The sequence below is a fragment of the Varroa destructor genome, unplaced genomic scaffold, assembly GCF_002443255.2.
Source record: "Varroa destructor unplaced genomic scaffold, Vdes_3.0 BEIS01000004.1, whole genome shotgun sequence".
Taxonomy (NCBI): Eukaryota; Metazoa; Arthropoda; class Arachnida; order Mesostigmata; family Varroidae; genus Varroa; species Varroa destructor.
Window position 1 is genome coordinate 42785781 of NW_019211457.1, and position 14704 is coordinate 42800484.

The 14704-nt window shown below is 45.6% G+C and overlaps 2 protein-coding genes across 17 annotated transcripts in view; one reads left to right on the forward strand and one right to left on the reverse strand.

The window, feature by feature from the left end:
- Positions 1-11875, reverse strand: part of LOC111249159 (uncharacterized) — a 72650-nt gene extending 60775 nt beyond the window's left edge. For 9 of the 14 annotated variants that reach the window (XR_015327072.1, XR_015327073.1, XR_015327070.1 and 6 more), the window contains exons 1-3: positions 11340-11874; positions 9018-11020; positions 2706-2935 (exon numbers count right to left, since the gene is read on the reverse strand). Coding sequence is in view for 7 of the 14 variants with exons in the window: in XM_086988045.1 (XP_086844171.1) it covers positions 2706-2935; positions 9018-10656 (1869 nt within the window). In the remaining 7 variants the exon portion in view is untranslated. Of the gene's footprint in view, positions 1-2705; positions 2936-9017; positions 11021-11339 lie in introns of all 14 variants that reach the window. The other 5 variants (XR_015327074.1, XR_015327077.1, XR_015327076.1 and 2 more) reach the window with 1 other exon arrangement.
- The window catches only part of GlnRS (Glutaminyl-tRNA synthetase), a 93970-nt gene that overhangs the window by 61940 nt on the left and 17326 nt on the right, over positions 1-14704 (forward strand). The window lies entirely within an intron of this gene.

The following is a 14704-nucleotide window of genomic DNA, read 5'->3' on the forward strand; positions in this document are numbered from 1 at the left end:
GTCGCCGCCTCAGTCGGCCCATTAGCCGCGTACGACAACAACTACAATGACCGCTACTACTATTACCGTTACTACCAATTGGTACTAATGAGACTATGAATATAATCGATGACAAGAAAGGTCATTGCGTTAGCGCACTTATGACGTTATATATAAAATGAGACAGTGAGAGAGAGCAGGTAAGTAGTGAGGAGGGACCGCGCGTAAGGGACAGAGCAGTCAGCTGGATACAACAGTAACTGCTAGCTCGGTTATGACAACCAGCTTCTGCAATTTCTCACCTTAGTAGTTTATTATATTAAGTGATCGTGCGATGAAAATCGTGCAGTAGACTTGCGTCACTCATTGCAACGGCATTTGGGAAACTGGAAGGAGTATTTTAAGAGTTTGAGGGAATCAGAAAGAAGGGGCTCGGCGGTAAGATACTCGCAAAAGCGCTTAGGGGAGAACTTGACTCTTGGAGTTCCAACTGTTCTCTGTTATGGGGGAATCAGTAAACTAGCAAACGATCGGGCGGGCGGGCGGGCGGGCGGGCGGACGGACGAACCAAGGGATAAGTGCACCAATGTTTGTCGGTCGGTCGTGTTTGGCCGACAATTCGCCTATTTCCAGCCTTCGCGGCTCCTTACGCAGGCGTCGACATTGCAGAACGTGCACTGGTAGCATACATTATTTGTATAGTACTAAGATCATCCGAAAGGACAGCGAGTGTCATTTTTATACACAACTATCTATTAATCTAGTTATTAGATAGATACGTGATGCTGCTTGTAGTGGCTCTGACTGTGCTGAAGTATGACAGTGGCACGACGGCCGCTATAGATATGAATTTAAAGACATCGATGCCGAAGGTACGGGAAACAACCGACGCTTGGAAGTGTTATTTAGTACAACAGTAAGCCAGCGTCTACTTAATGCGCCCGGAAGTAGTTAAGTACCTAGCACAGAAAACTGTAGGGATGAGCTTAAATAAAAAAAATGCCGTATTTTTTTCCAATCAATTTTTTACAATTGATACTTAAGCCTAAGCCATTCCATTAGACAGTTAGCCTCTTCCAGAATGAAACAGTGTGTCAGAGCAGGGACTCAAATATAGACCGCCACGTCTTCCTAAATTTCGCAGGCAAACGTGTTACCCATATATATATATATATATATATATATATATATATATATGTAAGCGGTTCAGTGGTGTCTAATCGAAACTTAAAAATGTGTTCCACTCTGAGTTTTGATCTAAATGGCGTGGGACACAAAAGAGTCGCTTATACAAGCAGAGATGCACTTCGCGCCCTGCAAAAGCTGAATCTGTTTTGGAAAAAAGATGCTAAAGCAGGCGTTGGGAATTTATTAGACTGATGGTTTTATTTTACGCAGAAACGCCCACCGCCAGCGGCCGTATGAGCAGCAGCGGCGGCTGTGGCATGCGAAGAGTGACATGAATAACATTTGACGGACGGTGGACGTTGCAAGGACGCCATAAGGCAGCAGGCTGAAAACTCCAAATGCCTGAGGACTGACTGTCCTTTGGAATAAATTTTTCTTTTCCAGTTTTTTCTCGCTTTTGCTTTTCGAGAAAACGACCGAAGAAGAAGAAGAAGAATAAAATTGAGACAAGTCCGCGAGATGACCTATTGAGAGAGAGGCCACCCTATCCCACAACAGCTAATGCCATGCTCGCCAAGCGTTTTCTTTTGACGAAAGAAAGTAGAGAATGGAGATTGGTCAAGATTGGCCTAGTCGTTGGATGGCACTGGATGGGATCACAACCGTTTTCACTTTGTCGCACATTAATGCTTAAAGGAAACTCTGCTAACAAAGAAAAGGCATAGGCGACAGATATAATGGACTGAAAGAAGTTTATGACCAGCGGGAAAGGATTATGTATGATGTTGTGATCTGTTCTGAAGAACGGAGAAATTCAGAAAGATTCGAGAACATCAGCACTGAGGAAATGCGGAAGACCGCAAACTGCTTCCGACCATTCTCTGTCTAAATACAATGGAATCGATACCGACACAGCAACCGGTAAGTGGGTAGCCAACTGGTTGGATGACCCTTGAGAACTGAACTCTGGAAGAGTGCTGACACTTTGAGATGTTGCCGAAGACAAACCCCTCGTAGCAACGCATTAGATATCGGTCACTTGGCTGTTGGTCATCGACTGTTAACAAGCTTGTGAGACTAGCGTACTGCTTATAGGCAAAGCAAAGAAATACAGTATAGACGAGGAGGCGCCATCCGTCATCGTCGCCGACCTTATATTGAGTCGTTCATGAACGCATCAACCTACCACTGCTGCGCCAAAATTTCTGCTAACGAGTTGGAAAAGAACAACATATTTGTGCCTCAAAACAATTTGCTTTTGTTACAATGTTACACTTTGTTGCATTTTTTTCAACTATTCTATTTCGATAGGATTAACTTAGCCGAAATGACTTATTAAATAGCTTGATTTGTTACTAGTACTAACTAGGCTTTATTTATTTTAACTGTAATAGCAAGCCTCCGTTGGGTCGCGGTAGGCTACAGACCAACTATCGCAGAAGCTGGTTGACTTCAAGCTTCAATCCGTGGTCGCCTGTCTCTTTGCCAATGTCCATTGCGTAAGACGGTCTTCGTCCCCACTTTGCTGGCTTATTCACCGTTGCAAAGACTCTATAGTACAAACATAGTTTATTGAACGGCTAGAAATAGCACTATACCTGCTGGCAGACAGGAAGTAAGGGGCAGCAGCAGCAAACGTTGAGCCATGGCGGACGTTCGAGCGCTATTACAGGACGCCCATGAAGATCTACAATGTTCATGTGGAAGGCACGATCAGGTCCACAACAATCTCTAGCGCATAACGTCGTCGCTTCCTCAGCACGAAATACATCCTGGCCAAGTATTGTTCGCAGTGTGTACTTGTTATTGAAATCGGAATTTCGCCGTACTGCAATTGAATACAATAAAACCTATTGGATTTGTGCCATTTTGGGGAACGCTTACTATAGCTTAGATTTGCGGGTAAGTAACAATAATAATAGGGTAAAAAAAAAGCCTAGAAGAAAGGTTACTTAACTGTACACTCTTACTGCTACTCTCTTGTAGAGGAGTATATCTGTCTGCTTGCTCCTTCTTAATTATATAAGTAAGTAAACAGAATGTAAATGGCGGTGTTTTAACTGGATCGTGTTTCCTCTCTGGTTTTGACGATCAATTATATATCTTTATTGCCAAGGGTCGCTTCCTTTCTTTATTAAAGCATGATACTAATTAGGGAAGGTGTGACCTGTTTGGGCGATCTACTGTACAGCTGTTAACTTCTCTAAAGGATTTATTCTGAACAGTGGTTTATGGTGTTTATAACTCTAGAGAATAAACAAAACATTTTTTTTTGTATTTTTATTTTCGCATCTTGTTATTATACATTCTTACAGACATTCTTGAGAACTGGTAGGATATGGCGAAACCGATTAGTTGCAATAAAAAAACAGGACACATTCAGCAAGATAATACGAACGGTCAAATAAAACAACAGAGTACCTATAACGAGGTAAAGAGATTATATCAACCGAACATATTTACACCTGACCTACAATTTAGGCCCAACGAATTGACACCAGATCGTTGCGCATACCACCACATGCTATAAAGCATTTGTGCTAGGCATACATATTTTGCCAGAGTTGAAACCAGTATAAGGAGAGGAAATATTTCGCGCTTCGGGCACCGGGTGCCATGTTTTTCCCTTAGTAATTCCTGCCGTTATTCACCTGTCGTTTCCTTAGCACTGCACGAGTGTAGCTATGTGACGTTTGTACTCCTCAGTTCATGTGGACCTCACATGTTCGCATGTTTTGCCTCATTATGTGCACCAAAAACCCCACTTTGATGACCACACTATCATCACCACCGAATCTTTCCGAAGTCTCTCCACCGCACAGCCTCCTTATATTTGACTAAACGAGGCTGGGCCGTGTCGTATAACCGGTATCATCTGCATCCACGTAGGGAGACTAGCCAATAGCAGATCGCTCCGAGGCTCTGTGCCGGGTCCTGAGTTTTGCGTCTTGACTCTCGGCCCTTAGAGGCTTACACTTAGGCGTGGGACAGGACGGGAAGCAAGGTACGTGGTATGGGAACGTTTGCCAGGTATGAGCATGTACCCATCAAACCCACCCCTATGGTAGCAGTGGTGGCAGCCACATGGCAACGCGGCAATATCAACGACTGTCAAGACTGCTAGACTCATCGTCTCGTCTCATCTCGTCCCGTAGTAGTAGCAGCCCTTAACCCCAATGGCAGTAGAAACAACAAAGGACGACTTGCACGAAGAAGCCGGCGGCCTGGGGCCCGCTCCGTTTGCTAGCTGCTGCTGTCTCACCCCTGTTGTCGGGTGTGTCGTGAGTGGGGGGCCTGTTAGGAAACAGCAGGCAGTAAAGGCTGTGAACCACCAATTGTAGCAGCAGCAGCAGCTTCTTTCTAACATCCTCCAGTCTTCCTCTTACCGCCCCCCCAACTCCACTCTCCGCGTTCGTTTGTATCCCTAACGAATGAAATATTGTGATGCCATTTGTTTGCCCACAAGCGACCATTGGTGAAGAGGGCCAAACAGACAGAAGGTTAGATGGACGATGTCAACGACGGGTTTGTCGAGCTGCCACAGCCTTAACCTCACCAGGCTGCTGAGGGATGATTGCAAGATCTCTTAACCATGCAGCCCGTCTTCCTGCTGATTTCCTCTTTTTTTTTCTTCCTTCTCTGCCGTCAGCTCAAACTCACTTTCGAAGAGTACTCCGAAAGCGACAATAGCGCACTGCCAGTAACTGTCACGGCTTCTGGTGCTACTGGAAATGCTGAGGGGCGGATGCAGCTGCTGTTCGCCGTCCGAAACCGGCGCATTTGTCACCACTACAGAAACCTTCAACGACTCTTGCCAGGCTCGCGAGAGGCGGTCAGCCCCCATTCTCGTACAAGAATCAAGTCAGTCAGTCAGTCAGTCAGTCAGCCAACGAATAAACGCGGCCCGTGCATGGCCGCCAGTGCCGCATTGCTGCCAGACACGCTTCTTTTTAACTACCCATTTTGTCGTCAACTGGTTGAGCGAGCGAGCTAGCGGGGGCTGCCTGTCGGTTCCCTGGCTGACGCGCCGTGCCGCACTAACACTCCTCGGAACTGCCTTCAATGCACGACAAATAACTAGGGAAAGATTGCCAGACATCAAGCTGGGTTGCCACACCACTGTGCCGCCAGCCACTGTCAGATGGTGTCTGAATCAGCCGAGAATCAGTTGGGTTGACTGGGCGGAATATGGAGGAAAAATGAGCAACAAGAAATTTCGTGGGCGATGTAACAAAAAGCGCTGGCAGAATGAGCATCCTTCGTCAACGTATCGTTGACGTAGGGTGTACGTCTCTTGTCTCAAAGCCCAAAGCAACATCGGCTGCAGTAGCAGCAGAAATCTCTTGTCGTGTTGAAGGACAACTAGGCGCAAGCGGAACGGCGAGGACGAAAATAATGAAAAAAGACGAAGAATCAAAACATCAAAATTTTGCCACCGCTCTATCATCATCGTTAGCCATCTGTCGCTCTACGGCGGCGACTCAATGCCGTTCTGCTCCGATTGGCTCCTACGGCCTCGTGCCATATCGCCCTGTACACTGTCTAAACTGAAGTAAAAAGACAAAAGGCTAAAAGCAAGGGAGCTGCCGCCATTGTTGGCGCCTCCGCCGAAACGCAGCCATGTAACGTCGCGAAAGAGATGTTATTTTTCTAATAGTTGGCTGCTGTTACGGAGATACCATTCCGCTCACGCAGTTAACAGAGCTTGATGGCGTCGCTTTTAATTGGTCAATAAGACGTATAAAGAAAGAGGAGTCCAGTCGTGTAGAGGGAACAGAAAAGATACGGACAGCGGTGATGGTAACGTTGACAGAAAACGGCGCGCCTGGACCGACTGACTTGTGGTGCGGGTTGTCACGATCTGTTCCTAGGTTTTGGTTGCTATATATTCAGTTCATATACATATGAACGATAAAATGAAAACCTTATGTATAAGTGTGTTGCATGTATGATGTATGATGTGTAGATAAAGCATAGGACGATCGCTATGGTCATTTATTAAATTAGTCTGCTACAACTATAGCCATTGCCATAGCTTATTTGAATGCGGTGTATATGTGAGCCCATAATACGGGGGGTAATGTGGAGGGTGGGGTTTTTGGTACAACCCGAAAGACAAACGAGGTCCTTAGCGCGTCGTCAATGTGAAAGGCATCTGAAGCAAAATATGAGCACCGTGGGGCCTGTGCTAGTGCTATATATTGCTGGCTTCTATTGTATGCGCTTGTAGCTGAGGTTCCCGTTTTTAAATGGCTGTGACGTTACTATTCTAAAAGCCATTGGGCTATTGACTGTCGGCTGTTGGCGTCGGCGGCGTGCTTATCGTCGTCATCGTCCTAGCTGGTTAGACGTTTGCTTAGTCGGAGGATCTGGGGAAAATTCAATCGAGGGTTTTTTAGGACAGCATCAGCTCCTAGCTATAGTTTGACTAGCTGCGTACTTGATCAGCCGCAAAAGAAAGTCCTTGATGAGTGCGAAACTACAGGTCGCACCGGTAGTATTACGGTATTAAGAGTGAGATGGTACCAATAAATGCTGCAAGGAGAGATCCATTGAGGGGAATCGTTCAGGACTTTGCTGTTAACTTCTAGCTGGTCGTCGCTTGCATGAAACACTTGAAAGTAAGTGGGAGTCGACCGCTGTTTGCCCGCGGTTTTGCTTGCAGCAAACTGTAGCCCAGACTACCCTGTATCTCTTTCTATGTTGCCACGAGTGCAACTGCTTTCCTTCGTCGCCTTGAGGATTCCCACGCGAATCGGATCGGAACGACACGACAAGCAACGTCTGGACGTGTCCCTCCTTTGCGAAAAGCGGCACACTGACTAGTGACTGGGGTGGTTATCATAAGCACAAGTAATTCGTACTTGTCGCTATTCTGCGGTTGCTGCAGGGAATGCTCCTTCTAGTAAAATGAAAGACGAATTTGTTTTATAAGGACAGAAACAAATAGGAAGCTTCTGCAAGCGGTAAAAGACCGAGGTAGAAACAGGCGGAAAGTGGAAAACTAGGAAAACTTATTTTGATTTCGGACTAGCGGGGCCTAAGAAGTGAAGGAGTTTCTCTCAGGGGCTTTCTCGGGGCTAACTCCAGAGCCACAGGCAAGCCAAACCTCGCTACCAGGCACTTGGCTCGCAACTCATCTTCACTTGAGTGGGTCTTCTGGGTCATGAGCAGCAGACAGTGCGCAGAGGCTGTTCGTGTTAAGGCTATACTTCAGTAAGTTTCACCGCTAACAGGGCTTCCAGTAGCACGACAGCTACTACGACAGCCACTGTTACTTTCCCTCTGTTGTTGTTGTCCGCCATTATTCTCAGCGGGCGGTGACAATGCTTCTGCTGCCACTTGTGGTAGGTGAACGCTGCGTGCCGGCATGGTCGCGGCCATGGCCACTCTCAGGGTTGAACGTGACTGGTAGTCGCTGCTGTTTCTCGTGTTTGTTACTGCTGATGGTAGTTGAAGTAGTAATCGTCGTCATAGGGCTACTCGTCGTCGAAGCGAAAATAGAGAGCTTTGCTACGCTTTTTCTACTAGTACGAACATGTATTTTTATTTTCTCTTCTCTTCGTTCCATTGCTTTGATTTGCCGTTTAGTTATCGTTTTTTCCTTGTTAGGCTTGTTTCGATGCGGGTCTTCCGATCCAGTGACGCTTGCCTCGGATTGTGCTTCATATACCGCGGGGAAAGCCACGGGGTCGACATAGACCGCACATACATGAAGGAAGAAACGGAACCCGTTATCGTGTCAGCGCGAAATGAGGAAAACAGGAACGACAAGGCGTCCTGAAGTTTGCGACGGGTAGGCGAGAGAGCTCGTGCAGGCTTGAATAGAACGAGCATCGGCGGCAGCGCAGTAAGCTTAAGTAAAAGTAAGCTGAATAAGGCCAAATAAAGAATTGTTACTAGAAAGGAGAAACACAAAATATTTAGCGAGCAGCTGCATTCTGCTTGCGCAATCTAGCCTAGATGCAACAACGAAAGCAATCGACCGTTAGCAAGAGCTGGCGGCAAAGAGTCATCTGGCTGGCCTGGGAGTATCAGTTCACCAGCGAGAAAGGAAAAGAATAAGAGAGAAAGACGGAAAATGCCAAAGGGAGGTGCGCAGCAATTGAACGTACGCGACATAGGCATTATGTCGTTGTGAGTTGTTAATGAGGATGATTATTCACCCTCAAGTGAAAGGAGGAGCGCGCCAGTAGATGAAAATGAAGAGCGACATGAACGATAGGACTGCGATTTCGGTAGAGGTAGGCGATTGGGCATCGCCAACAACGGCCCACAGCGGCGGTCGGGGGAAGATGGGATGAAATTCTTTGAAAGTCTGGGGGAATCTGAGCGTTACTAGCTACGCTACTACTACGAAGGTCTCTACTTGCCAACTGATCCAACTTTGTAGTGGCATACACGAGTCGCTTGCACCAAATTTAAAACGAAAGCAAAAGGGGGAGGGGTATTCATCAAAAATCGGCACTTGCGAACATTACCGGAGGCGTAAGCCCAAAACGAGCGCCGGCTTACTTATTATGGCTTGAGTGTGTACGTACGCTCAAGAGCGAAAACTGAGTGTGTCCCAAAAACCGACAATGAGCAACGGGACTCAAATACTTCGCAATATTGCCAACCCATGATAAAAGGCTAGGAAAATTGACTATCATGCAGAAACAGGTAAAAGCAACCAGCACAACAATACAGACACAACTACATGTATAAGCATATATTTGTACATCAACAGGAATATGCGATATATATATATATATATATATATATATATATATATATATATATATATATATATATTTAGAGAGAGAAAGAGAAAGAGAATACGACTAGACAGTAGTTAAGGCTAACTAGCTATCGAGCTAGCAGTTAGAAGCTAAAACTGTAAATTTCGATCGGTGTCGCCAGTAACTTACGTTCGGCTACGGGCAGCCGCTGCTTGATGAGTAGCTGGTCAACGTGAGTCAGTTGTGGGAGGAGACCTTGTGAGGCGCGTCGGTGATGCTTGATAGGAACGGGAGGATGGCTCACAGGAGCCACCGAATTGGGCTGTTTTCGAAACGTTGTCACTGAAGTCACATGGATCATTGCGCTACTTGTGATACTAACTGGGGTTGTTACCCCGACTTCTGCAGTTGCTGCCGAGGTCGTAACCGCTTTTACTGTATGGATCGTAGCCATTTGCTTTCTGCCGTTGCTCTGGTTATTTCTTTGAACGATGCTGGCTGGGGGGTGTGGCGGTATCGGGGGTGGCGGTGGCCGTTTCATTGCATGCTGATGGGGATGCAATGGTGGGTTTTCTTCGGAGTTTTCCACTTGTTGTAAATGAACTGCTGGCAAAGGTTCGTACGAATGCGTGCTGCGATCGTATTCAGGCTGCGTGTCATTTTCAATCTGCTTGGGGGCATTATTATCATCATCATGGGTCGTTGCCGCTTCGATAGATGGTTCTGGTGTGTCCGTCTGGGTAGCATGGTTTACCTCGATCGTGTCCGGTCGCGTCCGTACATGCTGTTGATATGAGGGCTCCCTCTCACAGCTCAGTGATCGCGGCGTCGAAGTAATTGTCACCTCAGGAACGTCCGGTGTGATTGGCGTAATTTCAGATGTGTCTGGCAGCGTCTGATCCGGACTGACCACTGGCTTGTCCGATACGCTATCCTGGCGGTTATGCGAACCTAGTCGATCATGTGATGCCGTACTTGTACTCTCTTGAAGACTTACAAGCTGGTCACTTGTAACCCTTGACACTGAATTGTAACCCCCTGATCTGGGCACTGAAAGCGTCCCTGAATAACTATGCGATTTTTCCTCTCCGTCATTTTCGGGGCTACCACATTTATTCACTTGGACCTCCGATTTAATATGAGTGTTCACTGCGACCTCGGAGGTTGCCGGCTTTGCCACAGAAACACTATGGCTGGCAGACGCGGCCGGTCTTTGAGATTTCTCAGCTGATCCTGACAACAGATCTGGGCTCACTAATTTCCGCGGCACTTTACCACTGTTGGGAGTGATGCATTTTTCAACACTGCTGTTGGGATTCGTATCCGGACTTAATGAGCTGCTCACCTGGTCGTCCTGATGATTATTATCTGAAGTACTAACCGATTTCTCCGCTTTGTTGTTAACGACAACGTTAATACTATCCACGGTTGCTGGTTTTCCCACTTTGTTGTTGATAGATGCAGAATTATTTTCTGCGTTATCCTGTTTTGATGCTGCTACTGTTGCGTGCATTGTAACTGCGCACTTTGAATGTGGTGGCTTTTTTCTACAGTCGGCCAACATATTGCTAGCAATATTATTCGTCGATGTAAGCGATTTCGCCTTCGATTTGCTCTCCGGACACTTGGGTCTCACTGCTCGGCTAACGTCTGGGCTAGTCAGCTTTGTTGTAACTGCTGATGCTCCAATTGGACATACAGAGTTTACGGAGTTCACTGCGCTCTCGCTGTCTGCTTCTTTAACTGGTGTCACGGTCTCTTCATTTGCAGAGTGTTCGAAGTCCACTGTCATCGCATCCTTATCGGTGGACTTCTCTGGTGATGGCATACTTTTGCCTAAACAGTTTACTGACGCTACTCGTAGAGTGATACCCGCATGCGTGGGTAAGTTCTCGGCGACAATCCTTGAAGTAATTAACTTTCTCACATTCCTCTCCCCTCGTACCGGGCTAACCGTAACCGCGTGGCTGTTACGCCGGCATCAGCGTTTACTGGTTTGTCCAGAAATGTTGAAGCCTCAAGACTGCTTATGCAGTCCAGACTCATGTAGACAGATCGATCTATGCAATCGTACTGATATCATAGGTCTGTGCACCATATTGGTCGGAAAAGCGCTGCGACAAATCTTCATGATCCTGTAGTTTGTCCTGCAGCAACTGCATCTAGCCATCCGAATGTTCTTCCTCGACCATCTGTTTGATAACAGGGAACCAAATCAATACAAAATGCTGCGTAAAACAGTTCTATCTCCACCAGCGAACACTGCAGACATAAAGCATCGTGAACGGGGTCAACCCTCGTAACGGTCTTATCTGTTATAATTAATAACTGGAGTTAGCCAACAAATAATAATATGAAGAAAAAGAAGCTCTTACACAAATCGCATTGTTTGATTAATAGGCCTGTAAGCGATTTGCTATTAGGCAAATAAAGAGAAAAAGAGAAAAGAACAGAAATACGGGACTAAATAAATCGGCATCTATTCAGTGGCAAATTACTCAAAGTACTTACCCTGGCATTATTCTCTTTTGACCTTTTTTTCCCTAACCTGCTTGAACAAGTTCTTCCCTTCCTTCAGCCTCGTTAAGGGATAACAGGCTATGCGGTCCTTCACCTGTTAACCTACACGAGTCCATGACAAATAACTAACACGATGCTTTCGAAAAACATGTGGAAACAATGGTGTTCCCGCGCGTCAGGTCGAAAGCACAAACGAACCTGTTATGGCTCAAGCCACACAATTTGGCGACAAAGATTTGACCTCAACCGTTACGTCCTAGGCATCGTGAAAGAAGTCGCGGTAATACTGGTTGTATTCGAGCTGTTGGTGACGACGATACTATCGCCTTACATTTTCTAGTGGGTGACGCTGGTTATGCTGAGCAGGTATCGTGGCCGGCGAATCGGAGTAAGGCTGACGGCGCCGGCTTGCCGCCATGGGAAGTATACATAAGGGATAAGCAAAACGTGCTGTTCTTTCGAGAACGCGGCCTCCAAGAGAGAGAGTCCGGGGGCAAGGGCTTATGATGAGAAAGGGCACATCGCTGTATCTTTGTCGAAGGCAGCGTAGGAAAGGAAAGGCCGTTAAAGGCATTCGGCAGCGACTGATAGCATTTAATACACACCGAGAGAGGAAGAGGATAACCAGATGGTACTGAAGTGGGTTGGACGTGGCCGGACTGTAAAATAACGCCTAGAAGAACAAACCCAATTCGGAAAACGACATCTGATTAAAGACCATCGCCGCAGCCGTAAGTTATTATTATTAAGGATTAACCCAAAGTAGATAAATTAGAACGATGGTTGCTCTTCCTAATTATATAATATAAGCTAACAATACTTGGAACTAAAAATACACCTAGCAAAATAATGACGCAAACGAAGACAACAGAAATCATCACTGAGACGAGCTAGCGGTGGGCTATTGACGGGTAAGTTATATTTCTTTGAAAAGTTAAATGAAAATTGCAAGTTTTAGCAGTTTGCTTCTCGAATTATCAGCGTTTCTGTATCAATTAGCTCATTGCCCATAGCATAGCGTAGTATTTTCATAAATTTTCTTGACCAAATCTGCCCAACTTTCAAATGCATTCCTGATATTGAAGTGGTGGATATACGAGTGTACGTAAAGTAGTTTGAAAAGTTAAGAAATAATGTGCCAGTTACCAACTGTACTACCTCATTGGGTCTCTCAAAAGCTAACAACAAAACTAGCGTGTATCGACCGGTGTATGAAATGTCCATTGAAAGAACGCCATGAAGGCGTGGCTGGAACGTTGCACTTAGGTCGATTTTGCCTCATCACACTGGAATGAGAGAAGGAAAGTAATTACCATGCTCGAGTCTGAAGAAGCGAGTGGCTCTTGGGGAAGGGTTGATTGGTCCTTAGTAATGCCCCATGCTGCTCAGGATCATCATCGGCAACGCTATGGCTGTTAGTCGCTTTGAACCCTATTCGGGCCATGTACACCTCCTTTTTGGTGGCTTGACGCCCCAAGGAAGGTGTCTCCTTTGCGAATGGAAACGTTGAACCGACAGATGGGAACAAGAGTCGGAGGTAAAAGGGCCAGAGGAGCAAGTAGCGGTAGCCCTCGTTTCAGACAGACCGTCCGGCCGTTACTCTGATTATGCCAATTTTTTTTCAGAGAACTAACACTGCATAGTATGAATATGCGTATCCAGTAAAAAGCGACTGAAAAATACTACATGATACAATGTGGGCTACGTGCACAGCGCAAAACGTCCTAGAACAAGCACAACGAAAATGCGAGCCAATAGCGATTTGTGTCAAGAAGCTTTCAGATACCGAGGTGGTATCAATGAGACGCGACCTTGAGATCTAGGGACAAAAGAGACGCCAACGGTGACGGTAAAGGGTCGGGATTGCTCGGCCAGTAGTGGCCCTAAGCCTCAGCAATGCTCAGCCGTAATCGCCTCGGGTATTTTGAGACTCCTCTACCCATTACCGAATAATGAACACAAAATGGTCCAGCTAGACCACGCAAACACGCGGCTCCCTAGCTGCTCGACGCAAGAAAGATGTGGGTGGTGTCAGAGGGTCGGCTGCGTGCCCTCTCCCAGTGGGTCTAAATAAAATGCATGAAATTCAAGAGGACAACGTTAAAAAAGAAGAGCGAAGGTGTTAGGTTTAGGAGAGGTGGATAGATGAAGATATGCTAACAGTCTATGTGGGACAACGCACAGAAGCGAATCTTTTAAATACTATAACCTACACGAAAATTTCGGCATATAAATTTACTGAATATAGAGCTATGAGCTAGAACACGATGTAGATAATCTTACGCCTTTTAGAACATATGGACTTAGGGTAAACTTAGTTTGCATGCATTCGAACATATTCCGAATTTCTTTCTGTTTGCTTGCATATTAGATACTTAACTATATGACATTGGTCACCGATTCCATAGGGTCTGAAAGCAGATACATATTATATGAGGCAATGTGCTTGTGCTCGGCAACATAATTGTCCTTTTAGAAAGTTAGGACCTCTTGTGCCTCACTTCAGGTTCCGAGAAAAGATAAACATGAGGTCTACATATGTTAGAGCTTCCGGAAGAGACACACGGAGAATGTTTTATAGCTTTTCCACACAAACACTTTGAGCCTTTGCAGACATTGCATTTCCATATCGAAAGTTCAGTATTAAAATTCACATGTGATACTATCCAGCGCAGATCAAACAGAAACCAATATTTACGTCTGCGTTTCGAGTCCTTTGGTATTATGGAATTAGGCAAGGAATATACAACTGGTTATCGACTTACTAACTTTTCGTTCATTCCGCCCTTAATCCGAGTTCCATCGCCGCTGTTTCTTGCGTTTAGTTAGTTTTAACAGCCAAGGAGTGACAATTCTCTACCCCCGACGTTTGAACACTGCCGTTTATTATAAGAGCCTTTCATCATCTCAGCATCCTTTTCAAATATTGCTGCTATCTTTTATTTTGTTGTCAAGCGGCTAGCGACCGTCTAACAACCTATCGAAAATAGCACTCTATAATCAAAATAATTGAATTCATTCACATCAGAGTACCCCCGTAGATACATATAACAAATGATCTTTGTTACTGACGATTCGCCAGGTTCTAATGCAGGCTAATTTAATATTGTACATGTATCACAAAGGGGCAAACATTTAGATTTAGCGTTGCGAAAAAGTTCCGCGTTGCGTCGAGTCACCGTGCCCCATTTACTTGAGGCCATAATTGTTCATTGTGCTAAACGTGGACCTATTCGAAGCACTTGAAAATTTTGAAAAAAGAAATAAGAGTTTGTGGATAGAATAGTTAGGTTAGCTAAGTGTCATGAAAAGTGTATTAGTACGAAAATGTCTTAAATTAAAAAAAAATAATTTTT